The sequence below is a fragment of the Culex pipiens genome, chromosome 1 (assembly GCF_016801865.2).
Source record: "Culex pipiens pallens isolate TS chromosome 1, TS_CPP_V2, whole genome shotgun sequence".
Taxonomy (NCBI): Eukaryota; Metazoa; Arthropoda; class Insecta; order Diptera; family Culicidae; genus Culex; species Culex pipiens.
The window spans coordinates 31,475,391-31,493,548 of NC_068937.1; the positions used below are offsets into that span (position 1 = coordinate 31,475,391).

Below are 18,158 nucleotides of genomic sequence, written 5' to 3' on the forward strand. Positions count from 1 at the left end.
TTCTTCTAGAAGTTGCATGATCCATCGATCGAATCGATCTGTGCGCGCAATTGCTATTGTTTGCTTTGGTTTGAGTGCAACTCCCTTCTTTCTGGAATGCCTTCCCCCTGATAATTGGCAGTACAACTCTATTAATCAAAACATTTTTATCCCCTCCAGGATGAGTCCACGGCAAACCCCAACAAATCAGAACTTTAATATCTCTCTTCTGTTGCATTCTGACTGTTGTGCCACACGGTAATTTGCTTCTTGCAAATTGGCGTGACTTGGCCGTTTTTCTACCTTCCCTTCTTACTTGTGGCAGGTTCTAATGCAAGCCGGAATCCCGCGCGGGATGATTTCCCATCGGGAGCTCGTCATCTCTTTGCAGGTGCAACACCGCTGGTTTGACAGCGTTTTCAGGGATGCCATATGGTTTTTAAAAGTCTGGAAAGGCCTAGCTAAAAAATCTGTGCATGTCTGTAAACTTAACAAAAAATCAATGTACTATCATGGAAAAACATCGGAAAATGCATTTTTATGCATTTGGAGACTTCTAAAATAAGTTCCGCTCGATATTTTTTCGTCATGGAAATTTCAAAAAGTCTGGCACCTCGAAAAAAGTCTGTTACAAGCCCCAAATGTCTGTGAAAAACAGACAAATCTGTGCATCTGGTATTGGCGTTCAAGAGCCAAACGACATGCGACACCTAGTGTTGAGTAGTAGAACAGAGCGAAGAATGTCAATTGGGTACTAAATCCCTATGTCAATTTTTATGTACAACGTTAAAAACACGATTAAAAACCATTCCTGATCACTTTTTTCCATTTTAATGCAAATTTTTTTTTGACAAGACAACATTTTTTCGATGGATCAACTATGGTCCCCTTAGAACGAGCTGTCAAGTAGGAGCTTTTCTGTCAAGAAGGACCGCGAGATTATTTTTTTCAAAATTGATTTGAAAATCCATTTTAAACTCTTTGTGGTCGTACAAAGGGTCATTGTACTCAGAAAAATAAGCTTTATCGCTGTAAACAATAATATCAGCAATCTAAGCTTCATTTTAGGACCCAATTGAAATTTCCACCCTTTGAGGTTATGAATGCGAATTCTGTTTTGTTAAATTCCAGCGTTCAAAACAACTTTTGATCAAAAATTCGTGCTGATCCTTTGTTAACTTTTGATGCTCTATGATTTTACACAATATATTTTTTTCAAAATTATTTTTTTTCAAAATCTTTTTTATTGTGTTAATTTATAGAGGGCAAAAAGTTTACACTCATACTACTTGGATTTAAAAAAAAAAGTTGTTCTAAGAGCTGCAAATTCAATTTAAAGTTTGCATTCCTATGTAACCGAACAGCGAAAATTTGAATCGTCATTCTTCGATGCTTTGCGCCATCTGCCGGAATTATGGAGCTTTTGATCGCGAATCCCTGAGCGTTTAGCTCACAAAACGTCAAACGTTTAAAATCACTCAGTTTTCGTCACAAACCGAACCTACTCAGAAATGAGTAAAGGGGGCAACTATCAAATTTGTGTTGAAAGAGTGATGAACTGTCACTTTTAATTATACTCTCATGTAAACAATCAATCGAAAATATTTTCAATCGAAATGAAAGGAGTTCAAAACGTCAAAAGTGACAGTTCTCAACTTACACAAACAGCTTGCACTCTTTGTTTACAAATTGTTTCAGATCCTTCGACAAGGTTCACTCCGATTTGACAATGTCAAACCACCGTGGTTCTACCCTACCACAGCCATTAGAGTGCCATTTCTGCGGGGCAAAAGGGCGGGCGTTCCGATAGGAGGACGCGCGCGCACTACTTTGCATTCCTCTCATTCGGGAGTATCGGAAATTGCTGATCTCTGGCTGAGGGCTTTCTCACGAAGAAGTTCTGCCGTAGAAGTTGAGGGGAACACTATCATCACGCTAGTGGGTCTAGAATCTTTGTGAACTGTTCCGGCGCGCCGATTTGCGTGTTTTTTGTTTTTTTTTTTTTTCGTTTTGGCGTGACGCCGCTTAAGGAAGACTATGACAAACAAACAAACTCGCACTTTCAGACAGTTTGGCAGTTTGCCTGCATTTGTTTGCAGAAACGTCAGCCTGCATACATTTTGCTTTGTTTGCGAGTTTGGCAAATGTCAAACGCGAAGAAGTGCGAGTTTGTTTTTCATAGTCTAATACCTCCTTTATTGACGTTCTTGAATTGATTAGTTAGTTTTATAGCCAGTTACAAATGCAATTGTTGAACAATTTGTGCTTGTTGGGACACTTGTTTTCAAACAACATTTATTTCTTTGAGACCAAACAGCTGTGTAATGCTAGTGTAATAAAATGAAATGTTGCAAATGCCAGTTGGGATGTAAAGTCTATTGAAATTTAACAAATTCAAGATATAAAAGAAAATTATTTTTTCTGCGATCAAAAGTTTTTTCTGCTATTCTGAAGAACATGAAGCTTGCAAATTGTAAGAGTGTGGCAAAATCGTGTTCACCCTACACATTTCTTAATATATTACCTAAAATAAAATCCTATGTTCTAAAATTTCAGTCCTTCTTCTACTTGTGCCGCTTTTGAGCTGTTTATTGTTGGTGGCAGCAGGCGAAAGCAATGCCCATTCCAGGGCCAGAAGGGAGGCCAACCCTGGTGAAGATTCCACAACACCAAAGCCGAGGAAAGTTATGTGGGCAGGACCGGGATGAGTCTTCAAACAAGAAATCAAGATGGCGTCTTTAGGTTGCCCGATTGAACTTAATCGGATTAACTTAAAAAAATAATAGAAAAAATAAATATTTTTGAAATATTATACCTTTAGTTTATTGCTCATTTGTAACATAATTTGTTAAAAAAATATAAATCAGAAAAGTCTTGCTTAATCTAAGTCCCCACATATCCGAGAGCACAAGAAAATGCATTACGAAAATTAAAGCAGCCAGCCCTACTGCGTTGTGTCAGCCGCAGGGAGGATTCTGTTTACGGGTGACATTTCACAGAATCTTCAGGGGAGAAAGGATGCGTGGACATACCGTACCAAGCACGGTTACGACACGACTGTCATCCACATACAAAGCGAGTGAAGTCAAAATCGAACCAAGATCGAACCAAGTTTTTAGCGCGTGGCATTTGAAAAGGACGTATGCGCATCGGACATAAATTACATAAATCAAAACTTTTTTCAGTTTTTTTTTCTTTAGAAAGATTTATGTTTAATCCAAAATTGAACTAGGGGAACAGCATATAATTCCATCGAGAACCTAATGTTGGCATATCAGCACTTTGGTGATCAGTTACAGCTAGTTTAAAGCATTCTCGACAGAAATTTAGTTAGTATTCTGAAAGCGTAATTCATTTTAATACAACGGACAGGAAGGATCAAACAAATTTTATTTTGTTTCAAGGAAACTAAAGCTATTCAGTTTTTTAGTGCAGTTCAGTGTGACGTGTTGTTTTTCCTGAATGGCCAAGTAGAACATTGTTTTATTGATCTAATAAATGTTAGATGTAAACAAATAACGTAATACTTGTAATTATCTCTCATATATATGGAAAGAAAAGTTGAAACCGAGGTAAAAACTAACTAAAAAATAATTTTAGGAAAAAAAATTATGTATTTATTACATACGACCTTTTCAAAAACCATAGGGGAGTGTGGGGTAATTTGGACACCCTAAGGAAATTGCTCTGTTACGGGCTGTATGGATATTTTAAAGGAATGTGGATGACACCAGAGGATAATAGAGACCATATTTGATGGAAAAATGTCATTGATTTCGATAAATTTTGATGAAAAACCCATTTTTATCGCAAAAGTTAAAAGGTGTCCAAATTACCACCACATTTTTGTGTGGGGGTAATATGAACACCCCTATGGGGTAATTTGGACATGCCTTGTGGGGTAATTTGGACATGCCTTGTGGGGTAATATGGACATACCTTGTGGGGTAATATGAACACCTTTTGTGGGGTAATTTGGACACATGTTGAAGAATAAGTTTAACATTTGATTTTTTGAGCATGTTTTTTATCCTTCAACCTGGTTTTGTAATTGCTTTATATTTTGAAGTGTTGCTCACAATATTTCATCAAAGGTTTAAATAATGATTTTGTGATAGAACTATAATTCAATAGGAAGATAACAAATAGTTCAGTGTAGTATACATAATTTAATCATTAATACTGAAATGATTTAAACATTGATTCTGGATCAGGCACACTATACTTGTTTTTAGTGATTAAGGTATCGTTTATGTTTATATAAATCAATCTTTATATAGAATTTATCAGCCTGAAAATATCATATTTTTTTTTATTTTACATTCTGTAGCCCTTCAAATTTAAATATTATTGTAAACAAGCATAGAAATTAGAAATGTCAAAGAAATTAATTAAAAGCAATCAACATTAGAGTCTTGTTGAACGCCAAATGTGCAGTAATCAGATTTTCATCAATTCGAATATTGGAATAAATTTATCTAAATTAAAAAATAGGGGTGTTGTGAAAGTTCTCATTGCTCACATTAATTTTTGATTGTTTTGACATATTAAATCCCTCTAAATTTATCTAAATCCCTTTAAAAACTCATCCAACCATGAAAGTTACTTTTTTGTTGCCTGACAGGTAGACTTTCAGGTATGTCCAAATTACCCCACAAGCCATGTCCAAATTACCCCCATAGCATATTCTATCATAAATTGCAATTTTTGATGATAAAAATGGATAAAATGCACAATTTTTATACGTACATATCTCAGGCATCGTCCAAGCATCCCCCTTAAACAAAAAATGTCCACTTTTTTGCCATATAACTCCTGCAAAACCTTATTTCCTAACCTTCAAATATTAGAATTTAAGGCAGTGCCAACCGGCCTTTGGAAACTTTTACATATTACACCAAAACTACTTAACATATTCCAACTTTTTTGGTTTGTCCATACTCCTAGGTCATTACTAGTACTAGCCTTATCACTTAAATTGCCGTTTTCACTTTATATCCGAAGAAAACGTGATTTTTAAAGGGGTGTCCAAATTACCCCCACTGTCCATATTACCCCAAACTCCCCTACGTAAACGATATTGACAGCGCCTCTGGTGGAGACTTCAGGAAACTGAATGCGTGTCAGATTCCTGGTACCAAGCGCTCCAGAAAATGAACAATTACGAATGTGGGCGATTTCCTCTACTCTAACAGTGACTTTAGGTTGTAATGTATCCAAATAATTGTTTTGAAATGCATTTTTTCTAGCAAACAATATTTTTAAGGCCTATGTTGGCATAGTTGTGTAACCACCTTGTTTAATTTTTCTGTCGCAAGATATTGATTTTGAACAACAAAAGTTGTAATGCATGCTTGTGAAACAAAAAAGTAACAACAACGACACAAATGCTTCTAAAAATATACTTGATCCGCAAGGATCTCGGAGAGCCAATGGAAAGAGAAAGAAATTGACATAACAGAAGAGCGAAAGAATTGGTGTCATGATTGCGTCGGAGACATGGAACAAATGTCATACGATTACCCAGTAGAAACAGAACACGTTCTAAGAGGTCGCCTCTTTGTCTTTTGAAATTGAACACTTGTGAGAAGGATTTCTAAAAGAATAAATGTTTTTTAAACGACTTTTGCAATCGAGTTTAGTATAAAAGAAATTTCCCTGTTCCGAGAAAGGCAGTTTATTCTGCTATTCTTTGAAAAATGAAGTTCATTTTAACGGCTATTTTGAACAAAATGAAGCTATCTCATGGTAAGTGTTGCCGATTCGTGTACTTCCAATGATACACCTTGAACTTTTTGTTATCATTTCAAAATTTCAGATCGACCTCCACTTTTGCTAGTTCTAAGCACTGTGTTACTGGCGTGTTACTTTACAACAAATCCGAGACAGACAATTTGGGCACAGGGGAAGTAACAAAAGGAAAATTGACACAACATTTAAAAAATAATTTCTAGAGTTTTTTGTTTAGAAGGACCAATAAACTATTGTCTTCCATATGTTTATAGGACCTATTCAAAAAAACTCTTTGTTTACAAGCTTGTAGCTTGAATAATAAAATGTATGATTCTGAACCAGCAAAACTCCACTTTTTTATTTAAATTCAAGCTCCATTTTGAACATAGTTTTCTGACATGCCATTAATCGTTGCATTCAAAAATCTGTTTCTTTTATTTGATTAGAGATGCTTAAGCCGTTGCAAATATTTTTTGAAGTTTATGTCCCTCGACTCTGGTCGGGGTCGAGGGGGGGGGGGGGGGCGTGGCAAAAAAATATAAAAATATAAAAATTGAAATTACAAGCCATGGTCTCAACATTTGAATGAAAAAAGTGTTCTAAAATGTATTTTACACCTGCCCAGTTGTTTTGCAATCATAAGTGTTAAAAATATGCAAGTATTGAAGAGATTTTTTTTTTCGCCGAAAAAAAAACTTTTTGCGGTGCTGGTACATTGGGTTTTCACAAAAATTGAAAATATTTTTGATCGATCCCAGACATGTCAAATATGATTTTGAATGCTGGAAAATGCATTTCTAATTGTTTTCATTTGGTTAGACTTCTATTTCCTTTGAAATTTTGAAGTTTTTTGAAAAAATATTTTTTTGCCCCTCGATTTTTCGAACTGATTTTGAAGGGGGGGGGGGGGGCGACATAAACATTGAAAAATATTTGCAACGGCCTTAATGTTTTTTTTTTTAAAATAGTTCTTTTTTTTATATTAAAAAAAAGTGCAAATGAAAACCATTTTCATCAGACAACAGTCAATTTCGAGCAGACGGAATTAACTTGGGAATAACATTTTTTGATATTTGAAAATACTAGGCCAATAACATTTTATGTTATGTATAACAAGATTTGTTATTCGTCGTAACAGACTAATAACACTTTTAGTTATTCTTCGAACAAATCTTTGTTATTATTTTTTTGTTATTTTAACAACTAATCCGATCATCCCAATAACAGTTGGAGGTATTCTGCCATAACAAAAAATGTTATTTCAAAGTTGTTTTGGCTTTCAACCAGTACAGACCAATAACAAATTTTGTTATGATAACATAAACTGTTATTAAACTCTCATGCAAAAGTGGATTTTTTAAGAAGATTCCATAACACTTTCTGTTATTTTAGCAGTATTTGTTATTGAAATGGCATGAATTTTGTTACTACCGTCTGCCCGGGATCTGCATTTGTCACGTGTGTTTGCTTTGCAATAAGAATACTCAAGGTAATAAAAACCTATTTGCTCTGTAATCGCTTAAACGTTGCAATAAAAGCTTGCCTCATGTGTTCTACGTTATAGTTTTCAAACCAAGATGAATCTTGCTTACTGTAAGTGATTTCATGGAACTTTAAAAAGTTGTTTCATTCGCTTTCTTAACTTTTTTTTTCAGACTTTTCATTTCTACTACTTTTCCTCGCTGGTGTTTTTCTGGCGACTGGAAAAAGACATTCCCGATTGAAATCTTCAAAGGAAGATCGAATAGCTTATGCAGAATCTAGAAAGGTAAGGGAGCACGCCAAAACTGCTAAACAATCCAGCGGAGGAAAGTGACATTGCACGACCTGTTGGAGTTTCAATAAAGCAAAGCCAAAAAAAAAATAAAAATAATAAGTCCTAAAAACATTTTGAAATTTGTTTTTTTATTTTATTTAAAAAAAAAGAGAAGGCACACCAGATCATTTGGATACATGAGATAAAACGATACGTATCAGAAAGCTACGTCATTTATGCATGGCCTTTTATAATGGAATACAAACAAATCTGTTCTATTCAAACAATGCAGAAAATCTGACGAATATAAAATACAAGTTGGTTGTTCTGATTCAAACAGTCGTTGCTAATATTCTAAGAAAAATGAAGCTTGCATACTGTAAGTTGCATAATCGTATCAAAACTTCAAAATCGAATAACTTTTCCATAATTTCAGTTCTCCTGCTACTGTTGCCGCTTTTGAGCAGCGTGCTGCTGGTGGCAGCTGGCGGAGGAAACAAACCTTCCGAGGCCCGTCGGGATGCAAAAGTTGGCGGAGCTTCTGCACAGCAAAAGGCCAAGAAGGCCAACGAGCAGGCCCGAATTGTGAAGAAGAACAAAGGATAGTGAATCGTCGCGCAAAGTGTTTGCAATTTTGATGTAATTAACCACTTGGCAATAACATTTTAGAAAACTCTAGGATTCCAATTGTGTTTTTAATAGAATGGTTTCTTATTCGAAAATAAAGAGCAATTCCAGCTCAAATCAGGATTTTTTTCTGGTACTTTTGTACCCGACCCTCTCAAATTTCAATGAAACTTTTTAGACATGTTATCCTAGGCCTATATAAGCGATTTTTGTGTATATGGAGCCGGCAGTGTGGTAGAAACCTGGATAGTAAATAAGGTTACGTAAATATTAAAACGAGTCAAATTGAAAAGTTGTCAAAGGCAAACTTATAGGAAACTTTACGAGCTTTTCGGTGAAAATATTTTCGAGATTGAAAAATAAAGTGTGTCATATAGAAATTGCCAAAAACCATCAAAAAACCTATTTTTTCAACATTTTTATTTTTAAAACCGCTGTATTTTCACAAGGATTGGACATAGGACAATGGTCAATATGGAGATTTGTATGTAAAATTGTCTGGAAAATCGATTCCTACCATCGGTTTTAGAAAATTTTCAGTGTATTTTTTTCAGAAAGCCCGTCCAATTTCCTTCAAGTTTGTCGTTGACCACTTTTTGATACGCTACAACGGCTTCGAGTTACAGTAATTTTTAAATAACAAAATACAAAAATATTTAAATAACTTGCGCCCTTCTCAAATGTTATTTTCGAGTGCAAGTGGCTCCATATTAGGGTGCCCAGAATATGGGACTTTTTCTCAAAACCTCGCTCCACAAGCTGAATATTGTTCCTTGACCTATTTTAGGACTCTGGGCAAAATATGAGCAAAATCGGTCATCATTTACTTATTGATACTCGGAGGTGAAGTTTGTATGGGAAAATCTAAAAAATGTATGGAAAACCGAAGTTTCTTACGGTTTGGTCTGCACGGTGCGCTACTTCCATCCAAATATTCTCAAAAGTGAGATTCTTATTGAAAATTTAATGCTCTACAACTTTGTAGAACATACCAAAGCTGTAAAACTCGATCCTGAAAAGTTATTAGCGATTTAAAAAAGTCATTTTTGTATGAAAAACATTTTTTTCGCCATCTTCGGGCTCGGGTATCAATGGGTTAATCTCAACCAATTTCGCTCAAAATTTACACATATGCTTAAAATAACCCGAAAAACCGTTTTCCGCTTGTGGAGCAGGGGGTCATTTTTTCTGGGCACACTACTCCATATACACCATGGCTTATATAGGTCTAGGATAACATGTCTTAAAAGTTTCATTGAAATCGGAGAGGGTCGGGTACAAAAGTATCAGAAAAAATACTGATTTGAGCTGGAATTGCTCTAAATCATTCCCAGCTTTTTCTTCATTTTCTTTAAATGAGTTTTTTTACCATTATCACAACAATTATCATAACATTTTCTATTTTAATTCCACAATAAGGAAAAAGACACCCAAAACCAATATGTTTTGAATTCATTGAGATAGTTGGGGCAAAAAAACTTAAAAACCTTGAAATCGAATTTGCAATGATTTCATGGCTTGTAAGACTTGAAAATTGAACTTAAATTTGTTCGTTCAAACACAATAAGAGATGATTAGTTTCGATTAAATGTCATAATTGTACTTACACAAATTACAAACCATCCAACTATCTGCACGTGCCACGTGTGTTTGTTTATAAAGTGGGAATGTGTAAAGCAATGCTACCTTGATTATTTGCAATTGTTCAAACATTTTGTGAGGAATAAATTTTGCAATAAAAGCTTGCCTCATTTGTTTTTTTTTTGCACTCTTTGAACCAAGATGAATCTGTTAATGTGTAAGTGATTCTTTTGACATTTTACAACATTATATTTAAAATTAATTTTTCAAATTATTTGAAGACTATACATTAATACTGCTTCTGCTGACTGGTGTAATGCTTGTGTCTGGATTTGTGACGGGGAAAAAATATTCACGTGACGAAGAAGACGCAATATACCGCGAAGAATCAAGAAGGGCCAGGGAGCATGCCAGAGCCGCAAATCAACCCAGAGGAAGAAAGTGAATAAGTGGGTGAATGTTTAAAAAATAATAATTTTGAAATCAAATCATTTGCTTTATGAACACTGCTAGATATACAGACTGTGTTATCAAACAAATATGGTCATTTTCTATCAATTGCAAGTACCTTACTCAATAGACTTGCAAATAAGCACAACTTGTACACGAGTTGAATACATTAGCTTATGCAATTGAAAATGTTTTTTTTTCTTCATATATCAAACAATATTGTACAAAAAAAAATGAATATAAAAGCTATCCGCTAAACTGTTCAGTTATTCTGAATTCAATCAAGATGAAGATAACAAGCTGTAAGTTTAACATAAGCTTTCATATTTAACCAAGTATTATGTTTACTAAACTTTTTCCACCATTGCAGATCTACTCTTTCTGGCGTCGCTGCTGGCCGCTGTCATGATGGCAGCTGGGAAACCTGTGTCGCAGGAACAGTAGGGGAGAGTGGGGAGACTTGATCCCCGGGGACACTTGATCCCAAGCCTGTATCTGGTCAGCATGTGGGTAAAACAATTAGCTTTGTTCTAGAAAGTTGTGCGAAATTAACTAAAACTCATTGTAGAAAACAAAGAAAAAAATTAAAAAATGTTTAGATTCAGTTACACACATTTTTCTAAAATGAGCTGCAAAAAACTTCCAAGAGATTTTTTTTTCTTTGTATTGATATGTATAGAAAACACTCAAAAATTATTAAAAAAATATTTTTTACACATGAATTGTTTGATAAACTTATCAACTCCAAAACCCTTACGCATTTGATGTTAAATTTATCGTCATACTATTTTTACAATCAATTGTTTAAAAAAGTGCGTTTAGGGAGACTTGATCCCTGCATTTTTACAGTCACTGGAATCAGCCTCAAGATTAATTAATTGAGCTGGGTTTTCATACATAGTTTCCTTTAGTATAGTTGTATATAACTTACTGCAGTTTGAACCATTTTTCGAAAGTTTCGTAAACAAAAATTTGCAGCTTTTGTAAACATGCTTAATTTTGGTCTAAAAAATAATATTTTAAGTTTTTAAATATTTAACATAATAAACTTGTTATATTTTGAACACAAACGTACAGGTTTTATGTGAAATTGCTGTAACTTATAGAAAATTAAAAGTTTGGATGAATAAGAAACATTTTGCTTAAGATTTCTTCAAAATGTTGAAAGGGGGATCAAGTTACCCCTAACATTTTTAAAATGCCGGTTTAAAATATTTTTTTAAAACGCTTGGCATGATTCGAAGAGTTCATCTGATGAAATATCCTTATTAGCCAAACACAGATGAATGTTAAGGCTTTCAATTCATGCAAAAAGTTTATAGTTTTGTGAGAAATTGACAGAGTTATGTGCGATACAAAAAAAGGGGATCAAGTCTCCCCACTCTCCCCTACACCACGCCGTGTAAACGCAAGTAAAACGCATCGGTGTACAACCTGCATGGTTGACAGTTTAACAAACTGTACTTTGATAACAATGAAATAAATTGTTTGTGAAGAAAACTGTTGAATTCTTTTATTTCATTTTATTTTTTTCTTGTATAAATTTTGTGCTGACAAATGCTTTGGCAGCAAATTTATAGGGGAAGGGTCTGAAATAACAAAAAAAAACGTAATATTTTAACGAACCCCAATCATTGACGGGAACAAATGTGATATAATTACAAAAGGTATCAAATAAAAGTGTGCAAGAAGATTAGCTCAATTAATTTAGTGGAGCAGTCTGGGCTTACGTTAAGCTTTAATATAATGATAAAACAGTACCGTAAAACGGGGTGACTTTGATAGGTTTGCGATTTTTCCGCAATATGAAGAGTACAATTAAAATACGCACGGAATTGTTTAGAATTTACTGACCGTGGAAGAGAAGTGTTCAAAGTACCACAAGAAGAAGGTTGAATATGTTTGTAAATAATAAATTATATGTGATTCTGAAACACAATTAAAAAAATCTCCAAATTTATAGGCAAATTTCAGTTGATCAAATTTCATGTAAAATGTGAAAACTTGTGATTCGTGCTTCGAATTCAGTATAAAATGCAATACAAATCGATAATTTTATAAACAAAACTAGTTTTAACAAATTTCAGGCAAAATTCCGACTTTTTAACATTTTTACCTGAAATTTATATGTATTTTGTTATAAATTTAGTTAACTAAACATAAACATTGATATTTTTTCCTTAAAAACTATATCAGCTACTTTAGTGATGGTACATTTAACGTACAAATAAAGTTTGAACATCTTAAATATGATTTTAACAAGAAAAACTATGACTATCAAAGTCACCCCGGAATTTAAACTAAGAATATTTAACGTAACTTTTTTTTAAACACTATTGAAAAAACATTTTTTTCAAAATAGTACATGGACTTTGTGTGGCCTACCCCAGTACATGTTTTAAAAATAATAATCTTGAGAAAAACCTTACCTGTTTGAAAATATTCCAAAAACCAATTGAAATCCTATCAATCCCCGGTTTACGGTATGTAAAAACTAACATTTTTTTAAACAAATTAAGGCTTTATCCATCATTTTCAAAAATTCGAGTTAAACATTTATGATTACATGCCGTATTTTATAGGGACCGGTATAGCTTTAAGATTAACTTTTGCCATTACCTTCGAAAATTAAAATTTTGAAATTTAAATTTAAATCGCTATTGGAAGAGATTATTCAAATTATTCCAGTCAAACGTGCCCACATATAAAGGCAATCACGAGTTTCCAGTCTATCATTCATCAAAAGCACTATGAAGCTGATATATTGTAAGTTTTTTCTCTACTTAGTTGCCTTAACAAAAATTGTAAGGATATTTTTTCATATTTCAGACCTGTTTCTCCTGATTGTGGTCGGTGCAATCCAAACGGAGGCCGGAGAAAAATGGGACGAAATTAAAACCACCGTAAAAGGGTGGTTCAAATTCAGGAATGCCAAAGAGAAAGCTAAAGAATTGGTGGAACAGGCTTCAGATGGGCTTGATTTTGGAGTTCTGGAATAAAAAAGTTATATGTCATAAAAAATGTGTTTGTTGTTTTTTTAAGGGTTCACATTAGGGTGTAATAAATTTTAATGGAAAAAAAGTTGTCCAAATTTAGTGAGCACAGCAATTTTATCTTCACTATCTAGATAGAAATCCCAGCAAGCTAAGTACAAGAGAGCACTGGAATCAACATGTAGAAAATCACAAAATTTCATAGTTCAGAAAATTTATTGAATCCGAAAATTTATCATATCAATCCTGGAAGTTTCATGAAGATATTTCATGATTAAAGTGAATGGCGATTTAATCTTGAAATTTTGCCATGCGCAAAGCGAACTATCGAACTTTCTTAGCGTTTTTCCCGAGACACCGAGTTGATTGTCGGATGCAACGTTATCTCGAGATTGGAAGTTGGCTGATAGGGGTGAAGATTCTCAAGACATATTCCAGGCATGACGAAGCCTGATTATGAAATTATGTCAAAAAGTACAAAAATCATACACTGACGATTTTTATATGATTTCATATGAGTCTTCACCAAAATTGTGAGCCGATTTGGTCGGGGTCACTTTCTAGTTTGACACCCCTTTTACCCGGAGTTCACACACACTACCAAACGTTTGTGTTGATAGTGTGCGTGAGCGCCGTGTAAAAAGTGACAGTTCGTCACGTTTTAGTTTGACTTTGACAAACCAACGGGGTACAAACTATAAAGTGTCAAGTGTGGGAGCGTTCTTTTCTTACGTAACGCAGTTGGTTAGAGGGGGTGGAGGGGGGGGGGGGGTTGTTGGATGTCGTGTTACGCTCCATACAAATTTTTAAGATTTGTATGGAAATTTTGTTAGGAGGGGGGCAAGGGGGTCTAAAAATCCAATTTGTTGCGTTACGTAATAAAAGAACGCTCCCAATTATAGTACTGCTTATGGAAAGAATCGAAAAATTACAAAAATAATTCAACAAGCAAAAATGTGAAAGACACTTATTTTAACTGCTTGTGTACGAATAGAAAAACTCTTAAAAATAGTACTACATTCAAAAAGATTATTTTTACATATTATAACATTTTACAACCGTCTAGGATAGTTCCCCTTTGATGAATAAAAAAAAATCACAAAATATTTTAGAAGTCGGTTTTGCAAAAGAACCGGTCATGTTTAAAAGAGTAAAAAAACTGAAAAAATACTTGCATCATCAAGAAAATGTTTTTTTTTTGTAATGGAAAATCCCTCAAAGTATTTTCAGAAGTCTGACTTATTATTTTTTTGCCTCAAAAAAAATGTGGTAGTTATGCTATTTGATTTGAACGAACTTCTTTACTTTTTGTCCACCTTAATAAAAATGAAAATGAAATGAAAATTTGAACAGTTCATTATTAAAAGTATTGAAAAACTCACAGAAAAGTACGTCATTTAAAGCAAAAAAAAAAAAAAATGGTGGGTGTGTTTATGTTTACTTTTTTACTAATATTAATGCTCAAAATGATTTAAAATGCATTTCAAATTTATTCTAAAAAACCTAAGTACCTTTCAAGAAGCCATTACACTACCGCAAACAAACAAACTCGCACTTTTTCATGTTTGACAGTTTGCCAAACTCGCAAAAAAGGCAAAATGTATACAGGCTGACGTTTGTACAAACAAATCCGGGCAAACTGGCAAACTGTCAAAAGTGCAAGTATGTTTGCCGTAGTGTAATAGCTCCTTCACGTTTACTTGTGAAAACTTAAAATCTCGTAAAATAAATAGTATGTTGACATGATATGCAATTATTTGTTGCTTCTAAAATCTCGATTGAAAGAAGCTCATAATAAAACGTTTCTTTTTGAGAAAAATGTGCAAACTAGATAGCAACAATCTGCACTTGCCTCGTGTGTTTGCTTTGTAGGAGGAATATTCAATGTTGATAACTTGTTTCCAGTTTGATTGCTTAGGTATTGCAATAAAAGCTTGCCGCATGTGTTTTAATCTTCAGTTTTCAACACAAGATGAATCTTGCGCACTGTGAGTGATTGCATGGAAGCTTGACATTTTGTTACAATATATTTTTTTTTTATTTTCAGACTTCACATTTCTACTACTTCTCACTGCTGGTGTTTTTCTGGCGACTGGGAAAAAACATTCTCGATTGAGATCCTCAAAGGAAGACCGACTAGCTTATGAAGCATCTAGAAAGATTAGGGAGAATGCTAAAATTAAGAATAAATCCAGCGGAGTTTAAATAAAGCAAAATATATTATTTGAAAAACCCCAAATAATTCTTAAATTGGTTTTATCTCGAAAATAAAAAAAAACTAGAAAAATGCTGCGTCATTTGCGCATGACGTTTAATAATGAAGCACAAATAAATCTGTTCTGTTCAAACAATGCAGAGATTTTGATTTATATAAAAGACACCTATTTCATTCTGCGACAATCAATCGAGTCTGTTATTAAAAGGCAAAATGAAGCTTCCAAACTGTAAGCGTTGCAGAATCGTATCGAAACTTCAAAATAAAACCAACTTTTCCATAATTTCAGTTCTCGTGCTACTGGTGGTAATTTTGAGCAGCGTGTTGCTGGTGGCAGCTGGAGGAGGAAATAAACCTTCCCAAGCCATACGGGCTGCTAAAGTTGGAGGAGCCGCTGCTCAACAACAAGCCAAAAAGGCCAACGAGCAGGCCCGAATTGTGAATAAAAACAAAGGATAGTGCATCGTTGTGCAAAGTTGCAACGTTATCGACCACATGTCAATAAAATTTTAGAAAAATACTTTTGTTTTTACTACAAATTTATATGAATCACTTCACAGCCCTGATATAAAATGATCGAGCTGATTCATTAATAAAGGATTAAAATCTCTGAAATTTAACAAAGATTCATTATTGCCTTTTATGGCTAAAAATATTTTTTATTGTATCATTCTTGTCACAAATTTTCTTTTTATTGTTCACTTTTACCACTGGCAAACAAGTAGGTTCATTGCATAAGCTTGAAAATCAATTGTAAAGTAATTTTAAAAAAAGTTAATTTATTGTAATTTCAGGATTGGAAATAGACCTGAACTGCCTATAAATGCATAGTTGTTCCATGTCAAGTTTAACAACTTTAAAATTAAGCTTGAAATTTGTCTTCATAATCTGATAATAAATAATATACACATAACTTGTAATGGCTTCATTCAAACAATGGTGCACTAAAAATGTTATTAAATGACAAGAATGATTCTTATCAAACAAACCAACAAACTGCACGTGCCACGTGTGTTTGTTCATAGAGCAGGAATGTTTAAAGCAATGCCAACTTGATTGTTTTGCTATTGTTCAAACAACTTGCGAGAAAGAAGTTTTGCAATAAAAGCTTGCATAATTTGTTTTGTTTAGCACTCTTCAAACCAAGATGAATCTGCTAAAGTGCAAGTGCTTTATTTTTAAATTTTACGAAATTTAATTTAATTTTAGTTTTATAAACTATTTTAGACTGCGCATTTCTACTAATACTCCTAAGTGGTGTAATGTTGGTGTCTGGATTTGTGACCGGAAAACCATACTCTCGTGACGAAGAAGACTCAATATATCGTGAAGAATCAAGAAGGGCTAGGGAAAATTCCAGAATTGCAAATCAACCCAGAGGAAGAAAGTGAACATGGCTTACAGAAATGAATATCAGATAAATTTTTACACACCGATGTTTGAAGTTGAATGACAAATAAGAACAACTTGGACACGAGTTGAATACTTTAGTTTATGCAAGAATTTATTTAGTAATAAACATGTTTTTTCTGCATTTATCGAACAATATTGTAGAAAAAAAGAAGAATATATAAATACTATCCACTATCCCATTCAATTATTCTAAATTCAATCAAGATGAAGATAACAAGCTGTAAGTTTAATAAATAATTTTACTTGAAGCTAGTTTTCAATAACTTTTTCCACCATTGCAGACCTACTCTTTCTGGCGTCGCTGCTGGCCGCTGTCATGATGGCAGCTGGGAAACCTGTGTCGCAGGAACAGTACACCACGCCGTGTAAACGCAAGTAAAACGCATCGGTGAACAACCTTCATGGTTGACAGTTTTACAAACTGTACGTTGATAACAATGAAATAAATTGTTTGTGAACAAAACTGTTGAACTCTTTTATTTAATTCTTCTTTTTGTTCTTGTAAAAATTGTGTCCTTTTTCTTGCGACTCAGGGTTTGTTCAAATACTACCTAGCAAATTTATAGGGGAAGGGTCTGAAACAACAAAAAAACGTAATATTTTAACGAACCCCAATTATTGACGCGAACAAATGTGATAACATTAACAATTAAAGTGTGCAAGAAGATCAGCTCAATTTGGTTAGTGGAGCAGTCAGGGTTGACGTTAAGTTTTAATTTTATGATTAAACAATATGTAAAAACTAACGTTTTATAAAACAATTTAAGTCTTTATCCATAACACGCCGTATTTGATAGGGAACGGTACAACTATAAGATTAACTTTTGCCATTATCTTTGAACATTAAAATTATGAAATTTAAATTGAAATCACTATTGGGTAATTCTCCGCCAACTCACACAGCAGTTGCCCCGACCCCTTTTCGATTTGCGTGAAACTTTGTCCTAAGGGGTAACTTTTGTCCCTGATCACGAATCCGAGGTCCGTTTTTTGATATCTCGTGACGGAGGGGCGGTACGACCCCTTCCATTTTTGAACATGCGTAAAAAGAGGTGTTTTTCAATAATTTGCAGCCTGAAACGGTGATGAGATAGAAATTTGGTGTCAAAGGGACTTTTATGTAAAATTGTACGCCCGATTTGATGGCGTACTCAGAATTCCGAAAAAACGTATTTTTCATCGAAAAAAATACTAAAAAAAAATTAAAAATTCTCCCATTTTCCGTTACTCGACTGTAAAAATTTTTGGAACATGTCATTTTATGGGAAATTTAATGTACTTTTCGAATCTAAATTGACCCAGAAGGGTCATTTTTTCATTTAGAACAAAACTTTTCATTTTAAAATTTCGTGTTTTTTCTAACTTTGCAGGGTTATTTTTTAGAGTGTAACAATGTTCTACAAAGTTGTAG

At 33.9% G+C, this 18,158-nt stretch overlaps 2 protein-coding genes and 2 long non-coding RNA genes across 11 annotated transcripts in view; 3 read left to right on the forward strand and 1 right to left on the reverse strand.

Moving 5' to 3' along the window:
* LOC120419635 (uncharacterized) overlaps positions 1-2,789 on the forward strand; it is a 49,362-nt gene extending 46,573 nt beyond the window's left edge. Inside the window, exons 1-2 of one of the 2 annotated variants that reach the window (XR_005605759.2) lie at positions 2,394-2,452; positions 2,536-2,789. This is a non-coding gene — a long non-coding RNA (uncharacterized LOC120419635). Of the gene's footprint in view, positions 1-2,393; positions 2,453-2,535 lie in introns of those variants that run through there. The other variant, XR_008211931.1, reaches the window with a different exon arrangement.
* The window catches only part of LOC120419629 (cadherin-86C), a 238,083-nt gene that overhangs the window by 96,747 nt on the left and 123,178 nt on the right, over positions 1-18,158 (reverse strand). The window lies entirely within an intron of this gene.
* LOC128092610 (uncharacterized) lies at positions 7,702-8,149 on the forward strand. The gene is made up of 2 exons (XM_052706832.1): positions 7,702-7,847; positions 7,905-8,149. Exons 1-2 carry the CDS (start codon positions 7,709-7,711, stop codon positions 8,072-8,074), a joined length of 309 nt encoding a protein of 102 aa, XP_052562792.1. The 5' UTR covers positions 7,702-7,708; the 3' UTR covers positions 8,075-8,149.
* LOC120419634 (uncharacterized) lies at positions 9,821-17,210 on the forward strand. Its single transcript, XR_005605758.2, has 3 exons — positions 9,821-9,893; positions 9,958-10,129; positions 17,029-17,210. It is a non-coding gene; the product is annotated as an uncharacterized LOC120419634 (long non-coding RNA).